The 14,507-nt window shown below is 34.3% G+C and overlaps 1 protein-coding gene across 1 annotated transcript; it reads left to right on the forward strand.

Moving 5' to 3' along the window:
- Positions 1-393: 393 nt before the first annotated feature.
- On the forward strand, positions 394-9,154 carry LOC6043127 (protein bric-a-brac 1). The gene is given in 4 exon segments (XM_001855903.2): positions 394-1,486; positions 6,030-7,188; positions 7,252-8,182; positions 8,185-9,154. Coding segments are annotated over 3 exon segments (2,256 nt in total). The 5' UTR covers positions 394-1,486; positions 6,030-6,039; the 3' UTR covers positions 8,361-9,154.
- Positions 9,155-14,507: the final 5,353 nt, after the last annotated feature.

The following is a 14,507-nucleotide window of genomic DNA, read 5'->3' on the forward strand; positions in this document are numbered from 1 at the left end:
TAATAAAGGTCTCGAAGAGAGCAAGATTGCGTTGCGATACACGCACCCTTTCGCCCCTTGCCTCAGAATACCCCTGCAATAAAAGTGCATCCTTTCCTTTTTTTTGGGAGTTTCGTGAGTATGGGTGTGAGTACCTTGCAATATTCTCGGGCGTGCGCAGGAAAGGGACTGCCGCTAGACAAGGACATCCTACTGGTCTAGGGCTGGTAGAACAACCTTACCAAAGGCGAAAAGGTCGGGCCCTTCCTCGCGCCGAAGGGAACTCAGCAGCATAGATGCAACACCCGAAGCAAACGAAGAAAAATAAAGCACGAAGTCGAAGACGACGACGATTCCGAATCGGTGGGTTTGTTTACGACTTTTCGGTTGGACCAGTACCCGAAAGTCGGTTCACGTGTCAACAGCTTCAGCTTCATTCCTTCCGCGAACGTCGCCGCGACACGACATCGACGACCTCGAACTATTTGCGCCAAGTTATGCAAAAACCAAAAAATTATCAAAACTTTGCCAAGGTGAAAGTGCATTCGCAAGTTGCATCCACAAGTGACCAGTGTTCTTGAAAACATCGCGACGACCCCGGACTTCACTTGCCCAATTTGCAAGCAATCGCAGGCGTTGAAAAAAATCAACTCTGCCCTATATCCCGATATAGTGCCGATCCCGTGCTGATTTGGTGCCAATTTGTGCGCTCCTTTAGTGCGCGAAGCCGCAGAGCCTGCTGTGCGGCACACTTGTCGCGCGCGCGTAACTCACGCACCGCTGTATCGTTGTGTTGGTGGTGCTCACCCACACTAGTGCAGTATCGCATCGCATCGCAATCGCTAGTGGTGCTGAAAAATGATGAAAATAAAACTATCAAAACAGTACCGAACGGAATTTTGTTGAGTGAGGACGAAGAGCAGTTCAACACAGTTCCGGCGCGGGGAGCGGAGTGCGAGAGAGAGAGTGAAGTGACAGAACTGTGTGTGCGGACACACATGCAAAGACAGGAAGTGCAACCGCCAACGCAAAAAAAAACGAAAAGTGCGTTGAAAAGTGAAGAAAGCGAAGAGAAAAACTGATGAGTGCGGAAATATTTTGAACAAAAACGATAATTTGTGAAAAAAACAAACGATATGCAATCGCATAAGTGATAACGTAAAAAAATCAAAATAAGTGAAAAAAGTTAAGGAAAAAAAATCTAGCAAAATTACCTAGACAACCCTAAGAACAAAACACCCTCGCACAGCTAAATTTATTTGGAATTTTCAACAACGCAAAAAAAAAACAATCCACCACTTTTTCTGCAATAATCGTTTCGGACTCGCTGTGTTTGAGGTTATCAAAATTTTAAAATTGCTCAACCCTCGTCCCTTACTTGAAATCAAAAGTTGTGATCAAGTGCATTAAACAAAGCAATCATCGTGATTATGAACATCCGCTTCGAAAACGCTGAAATCAACTAAATCTTCAAATTTGTTGCCGATTTTCAACTGATCAAAACAAGGTAAGTTTCTTTCGATGAACCACCCTAAGCTAAATTTTCGAACTTTACGCTCAAAATCGACATGTGTTCAACGCGGAGTTGAAGTTCGCCACATGTGCGTCGTTTTATCCCTGAAATTCCCGAAAAGGGACCTCCGCTTGAGGATGCATCCAAGGATACTGCGTTAAATTGCACAACACGAAGAGGTCGTAAAGTTTTTTTTTCAAAATTTTGGGAAAAAGGACGCATTCACGCTTGCTGCGATGTGCGCGGCTTGATATCTGATCCTGGCGAGGTTTCTCATGGCAGATGTCGAGTCAACTTGAGAGTTGTGGAATTCAGCAATTCAAATTGGCGGTTTTTGCTGAGTTTTAACTTGCAATGCCAAATTGAATCTTTTAGCGGAAATTCAGCAAAACTGTAGCAAATGTTTTATCAAATCAAAATTTACCAAATTTTGGCATGGCAAAAACAATCAATTTGCACAATTTTTGCTTCTGCAACTTGCATCGATTTGTTTTGCTGAAATTCAGCAAAAATTCTACAAACTCAAAAAGTTTCAGTCGAAGCGATTTTTTTTTTCAATGCAATAAACTTGCATAAAATCCGCTGTAATAATTCATGTAAATTTTGTTGCTAAATTTCAGCAAACTCGGCATAACTTCAATCAATGCCTAATTCAACGCATTTTCCGACGCAGTCAACATTACAACTCTTGCTGTAAAAAATCATAAAAATAGTATGTTTTGCTCAAATACAGCTCATTTTCAAATTTCAGCAAACTCCGCAAAACTTGAATTAAAGCAAAATTCAACGAAATTGTTGAAATGCTTTAAACTTGAACAAATTCCGCTATAAAACCCGGTTAAAAATATTTTGCTGAAATTCAGCAAACTCAGCAAACCTTCAAACAAGCCCAAATTCAACACATTTTTCAAGCGCAATCAACTTGCACAACTTTCGCATTTCAATTTCCAATCGAACATGTGCCAAATCGTCCGCAAAGACCAGCAAAAAAAAGGTTCAAATTTTAACAAAAGCCCGATCGCAACAAAAGAAAAAAACGTAAAATTATACAATTTCGCTTTTCATTTGAGGGTCCCTTTTTCCAGGCAGAAAAAAAAAACCTAGAAAGGACTCGCGTGTGGGAACAGTGTGCCAAAAGTAGAGCAAGAAAAGGATCTTTTTTTTTGCTGATGATCATGGCGATGAGTAGGAGGAGGTCGGCTCACTAACTTTTCGAGGGATTAGAGCAGGGGATTTTTGCACTTTACGCCCCGGGTAGAGGAAATGCTCTTTTATCTTCGCAGGGATGGAATAATGGTTGAGGTCTTGGGAAAAAGGACCTCAGCTTCCTTTTTTCGCTGAGCCATGGGAAACGCAAAAGTTAAGTTGTCAAAGGCGATTTTTTCAATTTTGATTTTGAGATTTTCGGTCGTTATTGGCTTTTGGCTTGGCTTGGAGATTTTATTTTCGGATGCTTTGTTTCGATTTGGGTCCGAGGATTAGGGAAGTAAGGCCTAATGATGATCCAATTTGAGGACTTCCGTTTTGAGAGAAGATTGATTTGTAGAAAAGGTAGTTTATTGAGATGTCTGACTTTTCTACTGAAATTTGTTAAAACAGGTAGAAAATTTCTACGGATTTATGTGATCGTGAACAATGTTCATGATTTAATAACCAACATTTCATGATTATGCGATCAAACAAATATTCAGCATGAATAAACATTCACGATCTCATGAACATAATTCATGACAGCGTGAATTTCATTCACGAATTCTTGAAAAAAATCATGAAAGCATAATAAAAAATTAGGAGTCCGTGAAAAACATTCATGAAATTATGAATAACTTTCATGATATCGTGAAATTTGTTCACGATTTCAGCTAAATTTCAAAATCTCGAGGTTTTTGAATTGATTTTTCGAGAGAAATCAATTTTAGCAGTGCAATTAAGGTTTCAACTAGGTATGATTTTCCCTAGACATGAACAATATTCTTCAATATTCTGAGAAACGCATCCCTCAAAGCGTCAATATCACATAAATATGCAAATTATGCAAAACGACAATCCGGAAATCCGTTGCCGAACCCATTACTGCACTATTTGTTACCCATCCAGAAGTTTCAATTCCCATGCAAATATCGCAACTTTCCCATACAAAGTTCTCACATCTATCAAATCGAAATAGAGAAACCCTTCCGAATCTTCCCAAACCCAAAAAAAAGCAAACTTAATTTACATTCCGATGCACACTTCACTCCCGAGCCAAATACCCACAACAAACCCGGCCCAAATTTGCATAATCTTGCACTTTTATGCACTGCTCATCGGCGTGTCATCCTCAACCAAGATATTTACCTGCCCTCAAAAAAAAAATCCGCATAATGACACCCCGGACCCCGTCACAATGCAGTCAATGATAGGGTCGAAAAACCCTATTTTCGCCACAATAAAAACCCCTTCTCCTTCCGCCTTTTCGGCAAGCAACCCTACGGAAAAAGGGGCCGCCCGACTCATAATTGATCCTTTTTCGGCAAATCGAAGCAATCGTGGGAAGAATTCTGCAATTTTCGGGGCCTGCTTTGAGGCGTAAAAGGATGTCACCGGCGCAGGTGACTTGGATGACATTTGAGTTAAATTTGAAAGGAGCGGATTTTGCAACGCCTACTCCTTTTGTGAGAAGTTGAGTTGTGTTTGAAAAATCGGAAAGTGAGATAAGGTTGTTGCCTTTTTTGTATGGGAAATTGTGCGATTTCTGGAAACCGCAAATGTTTGGCGAAAAGTTCTCACGCACTTTTTTGTTGTTGCGGTTTAGATAAACTTGTCAGTTGGCGATGACAAGTAAGCTGAACATTGATTTAAACAAGCTCACACTCAACATAAACTGTCACTAGAGCAAAATGGATAGACTGTTTGTTTATATCCTTTTGAAAAGTTACTGCGGACTTTTTCCAAACAAAAAATGTCAAACTGTGTTTTGACATGTTTACAAGTTTCCCGCAGTGAAATACCTTCTTCAGCAACATTGGATTTGCTTATGTTTACATTGTTTACAAACATTTTATGCGCCGTCGGCGAAACGTAACAGCTCATCTTGCGACGTCTGACGTTTTGCCTGCAAATCGTTGTTTTTTTAGCTGTCATTGGATCGATATTTCACAAAGTACCTCATTCAAATCTCTTTCTGAGAGGGCCAAATGAATATTTTTTGTGGAGAATGCACTTTTCAGCAAACTGAGTTAATTACAAGCAACAGTAAATTTATGCTTTAAAAAACTCAACTATATGCTACCCCTTGAAAAAAGGCAAACTTCCGGTTTTCTAATTAATTCTAACAATTAAGAAATAACCTCAAACTGCACGCACTTTCCCCTATTGTTCACCAGAGGGGGTGCCAAACCGATCCTTCCAATCAACAAAAAAATGCATTTCACATTCTTTCCCCGAAAATTTAGAAAAAAAAATAAGCGAAAGTACTTTGACCCCGCCACAGCAACCTCGAACTCCGCGTGTCAAAAAGGGCTTCTTTTTCCGTTCAAAAATCGTTCCCAAAAATAGTCGAGGGGAAATACGCACAATCCCAAATTAACTCAACACAACTGGTGGCAAATAAAACCTCTAAAAAAGCAAAAAAAAAGCAGGGAGGGAAACCCTCATTTCCGCGCCCCTTTTCGCGGGCGGGCAAATTGTGCATCCCTCGTCGAGGTTAGGCCCTTTGTGAAATGCACTTTAATTGGACTGCCCGCTTTCTACCAGTGGGAGAAAAGAGCTAGTTGTGCAATATTTATTGCGGCTTTACCCTAATAAATGGAGAGAGAAAAAAACAACTGACAATGGTTCAAAAGGGCGTATGTCATAAACTTTTAATTGATGAACCAAAAGGGCCTAACTTGTTTTGAGGGGCGAAAAGTGAGCAACTTTCAAAATTTCCACCAAAAAACTCGCTCCTCTCTTCAAAGTGACGTCAAGCCTGCCCACGGTAATAACACTAATCGCGAAATAGCCCCCGATTTTATGCAAATCACTTATCGCACCATATAATTTAACCTCCCAGGCTTTTGTGCCACTCATCCTGGGTCGCGCAAAACTAGGGAACGCGTTCCTTTCCCTTATTCGCAAACCGCAAACTTCTGTTTCTCCCCCTCTGGGGGGAATCCCCACCCGTAATTACCCCTACCGGTAGGCAACCTCTGTTCCACCGTTTCTTTTCGGCGGCGCCCAAAAGTAGGCAAAATAATAAAATTTGCAAAATTCGAGGAGCACCACCAGCACCACATAAAGCTCGCTTGATTAGTCACGCGATGACTTGGCGGCGGCGTCACGGTTCAGATCGTAATCTAGATTACCCTACGCCTGCTTGAAAGGTGGAGGGTTTTTCGCCTACTTCGATGGACACGTGGAGGAATGTTCTAGCTTGACGTCATTTGCCAAATTCCTGGAAACAACAAGTGGCGAGAAGGTTTTTTTATGATTTCGCCTTCAGTTATGCAACTGTCGATTGAGAGTAAAATGATCTCAGTTTGGATTGAGAGTCTAACGCGCGATCTCTTATTTTCAGAAACGTCAAAATGGGCAGCAGCGAAGCGCAGACGTACTGCCTGCGATGGAACAACCACAAGTCCAACCTGGTCGAGATCCTCGACGCGCTCATCAAGATGGAGTGCTACGTGGACTGCACGATCGTGGTGGACGAGCAGAAGCAGTTCAAGGCGCACCGCGTGGTGCTCGCCGCGAACTCGCCCTACTTCCAGTCGATCCTGCAGGATGTCCCGATGGACCACTGTAGCATCCTGTTCCCAGGCGTGGCGGCCTTCGAGATGCAGGCCCTGCTCGAGTACATGTACACCGGTGAGGTTAACGTAACGCAAGCGCAGATCCCGCGCATCATGAAGATCGCCGAGCAGCTGGAGGTCAAGGGCCTGTTTGACATGGCCGACCTGAAGGGTCGCTTCGAGAAGATGGTGGTCGAACGCGAGACGGAGTTTGCCAGCAACAACAACTACGCCAGCAAGTCGTCGCAACCGCCGGTCAGTGAACAGTCCCAGCAGCAGTCGTCACCCCCGGTGATCTCGACCTCCACGAACGTCTCGATCGCACAAAGTAGCAGCTCATCCCCGCCGTACACGTACAAATCCCCCTACACAAGCCTGTACTCACGCACCAGCCCCACGGCAATCGAGCGGGAGCGGGAACGTGAGCGGGAAAGAGATCGTGAACGCGATCATGAAGAACGTGAACGCCGCGATCACTCCTCTTCGTCGACCTACTCGCAGCCGCCACCCCACCAGTCCTACCCCCACGACAACGAACCCCGCCCAGATGACCTCCCGCAAACCTCCTCGGCCGCATCATCATCCTCCCAGCAGCCCCCGCAGAACCTCCGATGGCCACTACCCGGTCAGATCCCGGTGACCCTGCACCAACCCCATCAACCCCTGCACAGCATGCTCAGCTCCGTGTACGACTCCAGCTCGGACATGAACCCCCTGAAGCGCAAGAAGCTCCAATCCATGACGACCATGCTGCGCGACACCCCCATCCTGAGGAACGTCCTCGCCCAACCGAACGCCGCCGACTCCTCGCAAAGCTCGCCGTCCCCGCTCTCGCTCCAGCCGATGCCCGGCATGAAGCCGGAAGCGGGACCTGCCACCGCCGGCGGTCATCATCACCCGGCCGATCTCACCAGCAGTCACCACTCCAACGGTGGAGGTTACAAGGTAATGCCCACTTGATGACCTTTTTTGAAACCGATTCTAACCTCAAACATCTCCCTCCAACAGCACCACAAGGAGCCCCTCTCGCCGTACGGTGACAAGTCGTACGACGACGATGCCCTGCTCGACTCGCGCCTCAACTACAGCGCGGACGATGCCCGCCTTGCATCGTACGTCCCACACCAGCAGCAGAAGCCCGAGTGGAAGCGCTACAAGCAGTACACCCGCCAGGACATCATCAACGCGATCGAGTGCGTGCGCAAGGGCATGAGTGCGCTGCAGGCTTCGCGCAAGTTTGGCGTCCCCTCGCGCACCCTGTACGACAAGGTGAAAAAGCTGGGCATCACCACCGGCCGTCCGATGAACCGAGCGATCAAGCGTAGCCCCAGTTCCGGCGGTAGCCCGGCGCCCTTCCCGTATGGTTTGAGCGGAGCGTCGCACATGTTCGGCGGCGAGCAGCCCATGCCATCGCAGTCCCAGATGCAGCAGCACCGTGACGAAGAGGACAAGAACCGCATGATGAAGATGGACCACTCGGGGCACCATCTGCCTCCGACGATCCCCCATCCGGCGGCGGCCCTGCTCGATCCGTCCTTCCTCCAGCAGGCTCTGGAGGCCCGCGGTGGAGACATCGCCGGACGTGAAGCCCTGCACGCCATGGCTTTTGCCGCCGCAGCCCATGCAGCGGTCAACGGTATCAACACCTCGCCGGGAACCCACGGCACCGCTCGCTCCCCAAGCCCGAACGTACTCATGAAGTACATGCGATCGGCAATGGGATCCCCGGAGGATCGCGATCACCACCCGCGGGACTCGAGCGAAGGTGACCGACACCACCACAGCAACGGCTCCGAGGTGTACGATCGCTCCGGAACCGAGCGGGACTCGATGGATCACGAAGATCCGCGGGACGTGAGCGGCGGCGGAGACGATCTCGTCGAGGATCTCTCCATGGCCCGACGCGGAGGTGCTGGCCCAGATTCGGACCGTGGATCGGTCTCCCGCAGCCCATGCCCTCGAGCCACCAACACCACCCCTCCGTTCTGTCCATGCCCCCGCAGCAAGGTTCCGTGATCGTGCCGGCCCCGCCCAAGATCAAGGACGACTACAACCCGCTCAACATCAAGCGCGAAATCATCGCCGACAGCAACGCCGCTCCCATGGAGTCGTCGTAAGCCGTCGCCGTAAGTTCCTCGGTCCTCTGAAACCTCTTTCGTACTATTGTGTTTCCTTACACCACCACTACAAAACAACATCTCGAAGCTCCCTCTTTGTTCAATGTTTACTGTGAAACGGGTAATGTTAGGTTCTTAAAGTTACTTATTTTGTTCCGTTTTATTTAAAGTTGTTTACAAACAAGCAAACAAAAGACATTTGTAAAGCTCAAAAACATATACACACACACACACACTAGTAGTAGAAATTAAGTTACCATACACACTCACACTAAAAAGCCGCGCAACATGAGTTACCTTGAAACGACCTGAAAGCAATCCCACCAATTATTGTTTAACTCTATTTTTTTTAAAGACGCTAGATTGCTTTTATGCATCCGGTAAATAGTGTTATCTAGTAGGCGAATCGGTAACGGAATCTCTCGCACACAACCATCTTTCAGAGCGTTTTGACAGGTGGGTTGAAAATTCGCGCAACCTGTGAAAACGTGACAAGCTCAAATTTGAAAGCAAAACAAAGCAAGTCAATCAACAATCACAAAACAATAAACTGAAAACAAAACAATCACACAAACTTTACAAAACAGCTACATACGAATCAGTTGAACAAAACCGAGGTGCAATATTTTAATGTAATATTTTTTTTATTTTGTAAATTATTTTCGTTCTTTTTTGTTCTGCATGGTTGCATGTCTTTTTTATTTTCTTTTTTTCTCGTTTTTTTTCAAATCTGTACTATAAAAACAACCACACGGAGAGAAGAAATCATATCAAATTCCGTACTAGAAAAAATGCAAAAGTACACTGAAAAAGAAAAGCTGTTCGTTTTTTTGGTTAAAACTTTAGTTTTTTCGGCGAGAGTAGGAACAGATTGTAAATATCTCTAAAACTATCTTGTTATGTTAGCGAAAAGAAAACTATCACCGTCTGTACTATTATTCTAGAGGACTATTCTATTGTTTGAAAAAGCTGTTTTCTAGTAAGTGTAAAAATCTAGCAAAAATTTTCCCCTTTTCAAACTTCCCTCCCCCCCTATTGTTATCACCACTGAGTGCCTATGGAAGAAAAATTGTCTAAACATATTTTCTCTTTGTTTTAAACTGTTAAGTTGCAAAGCCATATCTCAACTCTTGAACTAGTAGCAAGAAGGCAACAAGAAAAAAAAGAAGTAATAAATGTGTTGTTAGAAATGTTAAGCATTAACGTACGTGTCTAGAAGTTAGTTTTGAAAAAGGAAGAAAACGAAGGAATGCCATATTCGAGTTTTACGGTAAAACGAAGAAAAACAAAGAAAAAACATTTGTGAAGCAACAGAATCAAACATTGAAGAAGAAAAAAACTATTTGTCGTTCTAATTGAAACCAAGACTGATTAAGCAAAAAAGAAAAAAACGAAATGAAACGCAATGAAAATGTTAAATGGGAATGTTTCAAGTCGAAGCAAAGTGAAAACAAAACTGGTAAATTTGTAAAATTTTAGAAAAATGTGGAAATGTTTAGTGACCAACGAAAACACGATTGCGCACCCCCCTGTATTTTATACCAATTAGTGAAAGAGAAATCGTTTGTTGAGTTGTTAAAACTACATTTACCAAAATCAACTTTCTTATTGTTTTCCTTTTGATTTTGACGCGTTACGTTCTTTCGAATGAATTTGCAAGACTGATTTAGACGTTTTTTTTTTCATCGTTTTTACCCACATTATATTTATTCGCGAGAAACTAAGACACATGAAGCAAGCAAACAAACTGGCAGCGCAAAACTGTACTAGAGAAAACAAAAAATAATATTTTTGTGGTTTAAGGTTAAACGTTAAAATACGCTCATTGAAACAATAAATAATTCAATACACTGAAATTGTGCTGGGGCGATGCAATACAAAAATTACACACAACGCGAGAACTGTCCAAGTTCGAGACATTGCCGGAGCCAGTATAGTAATCTAGCGAAAAAAAAAACACACAAGATGTATGTACATTTGTTCGGATTATGTTTAGTTAACAAGTAGCATTATTTTTTTTATTTTTACTTAAATAATCACTACTAGAAATGTAATGCAAGCAAAAAAGCAACAAAAAAACGAAACCGTAATCAAAAGAAAAACAAGTTCCAAACGCAAAAAGCTAAATCTAATCGTTGCCCGTAGTTGTTAGTTAATTTTTATTTCTTTCCTTTTTTATAAGGAAAAAGATAATTCTTTTTCCAAAATGCAACAGAAATACGAACGTAGTGAACTAGTGAACACCCTATTAAAGAGAGAGAGAAATAATCGTTTTTTTTTAGTTTAAGTTATCGGAAGTTCATTGACAAAATGTAATGAGTATCCTTACATTGGTATATTTTCTTTTGGAAAAATGCATGTATTCTGTAGATGAGAGAGCAACCAATATTTGATGGGAAAACTTTATATTAAATGTATAGAAATCAAGAGCATGGAATAAAAACGTGATCAAAAATAATAAAACTCACTGGTGTTGTGAATGAAGTCCGAAAATTATCCCTGAGAACTGAAAAAAATCTTTTTCCCACAGCAATTTAAAAATGCAATCCCAATTTACTACGATTATTAAATTATTAAATTATTAAATTATTAAATTATTAAATTATTAAATTATTAAATTATTAAATTATTAAATTATTAAATTATTAAATTATTAAATTATTAAATTATTAAATTATGAAATTATGAAATTATGAAATTATGAAATTAAAATTATGAAATTATGAAATTATGAAATTATGAAATTATTAAATTATTAAATTATTAAATTATTAAATTAAATTATTAAATTATTAAATTATTAAATTATTAAATTATTAAATTATTAAATTATTAAATTATTAAATTATTAAATTATTAAATTATTAAATTATTAAATTATTAAATTATTAAATTATTAAATTATTAAATTATTAAATTATTAAATTATTAAATTATTAAATTATTAAATTATTAAATTATTAAATTATTAAATTATTAAATTATTAAATTATTAAATTATTAAATTATTAAATTATTAAATTATTAAATTATTAAATTATTAAATTATTAAATTATTAAATTATTAAATTATTAAATTATTAAATTATTAAATTATTAAATTATTAAATTATTAAATTATTAAATTATTAAATTATTAAATTATTAAATTATTAAATTATTAAATTATTAAATTATTAAATTATTAAATTATTAAAATTAAATTATTAAATTATTAAATTATTAAAAATTATTAAATTATTAAATTATTAAATTATTAAATTATTAAATTATTAAATTATTAAATTATTAAATTATTAAATTATTAAATTATTAAATTATTAAATTATTAAATTATTAAATTATTAAATTATTAAATTATTAAATTATTAAATTATTAAATTATTAAATTATTAAATTATTAAATTATTAAATTATTAAATTATTAAATTATTAAATTATTAAATTATTAAATTATTAAATTATTAAATTATTAAATTATTAAATTATTAAATTATTAAATTATTAAATTATTAAATTATTAAATTATTAAATTATTAAATTATTAAATTATTAAATTATTAAATTATTAAATTATTAAATTATTAAATTATTAAATTATTAAATTATTAAATTATTAAATTATTAAATTATTAAATTATTAAATTATTAAATTATTAAATTATTAAATTATTAAATTATTAAATTATTAAATTATTAAATTATTAAATTATTAAATTATTAAATTATTAAATTATTAAATTATTAAATTATTAAATTATTAAATTATTAAATTATTAAATTATTAAATTATTAAATTATTAAATTATTAAATTATTAAATTATTAAATTATTAAATTATTAAATTATTAAATTATTAAATTATTAAATTATTAAATTATTAAATTATTAAATTATTAAATTATTAAATTATTAAATTATTAAATTATTAAATTATTAAATTATTAAATTATTAAATTATTAAATTATTAAATTATTAAATTATTAAATTATTAAATTATTAAATTATTAAATTATTAAATTATTAAATTATTAAATTATTAAATTATTAAATTATTAAATTATTAAATTATTAAATTATTAAATTATTAAATTATTAAATTATTAAATTATTAAATTATTAAATTATTAAATTATTAAATTATTAAATTATTAAATTATTAAATTATTAAATTATTAAATTATTAAATTATTAAATTATTAAATTATTAAATTATTAAATTATTAAATTATTAAATTATTAAATTATTAAATTATTAAATTATTAAATTATTAAATTATTAAATTATTAAATTATTAAATTATTAAATTATTAAATTATTAAATTATTAAATTATTAAATTATTAAATTATTAAATTATTAAATTATTAAATTATTAAATTATTAAATTATTAAATTATTAAATTATTAAATTATTAAATTATTAAATTATTAAATTATTAAATTATTAAATTATTAAATTATTAAATTATTAAATTATTAAATTATTAAATTATTAAATTATTAAATTATTAAATTATTAAATTATTAAATTATTAAATTATTAAATTATTAAAAATTATTAAATTATTAAATTATTAAATTATTAAATTATTAAATTATTAAATTATTAAATTATTAAATTATTAAATTATTAAATTATTAAATTATTAAATTATTAAATTATTAAATTATTAAATTATTAAATTATTAAATTATTAAATTATTAAATTATTAAATTATTAAATTATTAAATTATTAAATTATTAAATTATTAAATTATTAAATTATTAAATTATTAAATTATTAAATTATTAAATTATTAAATTATTAAATTATTAAATTATTAAATTATTAAATTATTAAATTATTAAATTATTAAATTATTAAATTATTAAATTATTAAATTATTAAATTATTAAATTATTAAATTATTAAATTATTAAATTATTAAATTATTAAATTATTAAATTATTAAATTATTAAATTATTAAATTATTAAATTATTAAATTATTAAATTATTAAATTATTAAATTATTAAATTATTAAATTATTAAATTATTAAATTATTAAATTATTAAATTATTAAATTATTAAATTATTAAATTATTAAATTATTAAATTATTAAATTATTAAATTATTAAATTATTAAATTATTAAATTATTAAATTATTAAATTATTAAATTATTAAATTATTAAATTATTAAATTATTAAATTATTAAATTATTAAATTATTAAATTATTAAATTATTAAATTATTAAATTATTAAATTATTAAATTATTAAATTATTATATTATTAAATTATTAAATTATTAAATTATTAAATTATTAAATTATTAAATTATTAAATTATTAAATTATTAAATTATTAAATTATTAAATTATTAAATTATTAAATTATTAAATTATTAAATTATTAAATTATTAAATTATTAAATTATTAAATTATTAAATTATTAAATTATTAAATTATTAAATTATTAAATTATTAAATTATTAAATTATTAAATTATTAAATTATTAAATTATTAACGGACTAGTTCGGAATGTTTTAGATCAGAAAAATACTTTTCAAATTAATTTCCCAGAACGGCATTGGCGCCCATTCCCAGTTGCATCCGGTCGCGCGTGGATCTGCCCGCATTTTATTTGTGTTTTTTTTTCTCAGTGTATCACTTGTCGGAAAGATTAATTTTAAAATCGCTTAGCTAACGTTTTCTCTCTCGCTCTCGCTCACTCTCGCCCGCTTGCTTTTTTTTTGTGTTATTTTATTTTGTTCAGCTTGTTTCTTTTTCTTCGTAATAATAAGTTTATTTTGTACTTTTAGAAAGTAGATATCGAATTTCACACACTCGTTTATTTTTTTTTCTTCTTCACGAAAAATGCGATCTCAAGTTGCCACTCTTAACTTAATATCTTTGATTTTTTTCAGTGTTATTTTGCTGTCTTTACGTCGAGGATGACTGTTTTTATACACTTTATAGGTGTGTTTGTGTCTCATTCATGTACTTTTCGTTTTCTTTTTTTTTTCTTAGGGAGAAGGAAGAAATGATTTTCCAATGTTTTACAATTTGTAACTTGTTTCCAAAATGTGTGGGTGTGTATTTTATATTGTGTGCTTATATTTACTCCAAGTGGTTGTGTGAGTGTGCCGATTTTGC

The sequence above is a fragment of the Culex quinquefasciatus genome, chromosome 2 (genome assembly GCF_015732765.1).
Source record: "Culex quinquefasciatus strain JHB chromosome 2, VPISU_Cqui_1.0_pri_paternal, whole genome shotgun sequence".
NCBI lineage: Eukaryota > Metazoa > Arthropoda > Insecta > Diptera > Culicidae > Culex > Culex quinquefasciatus.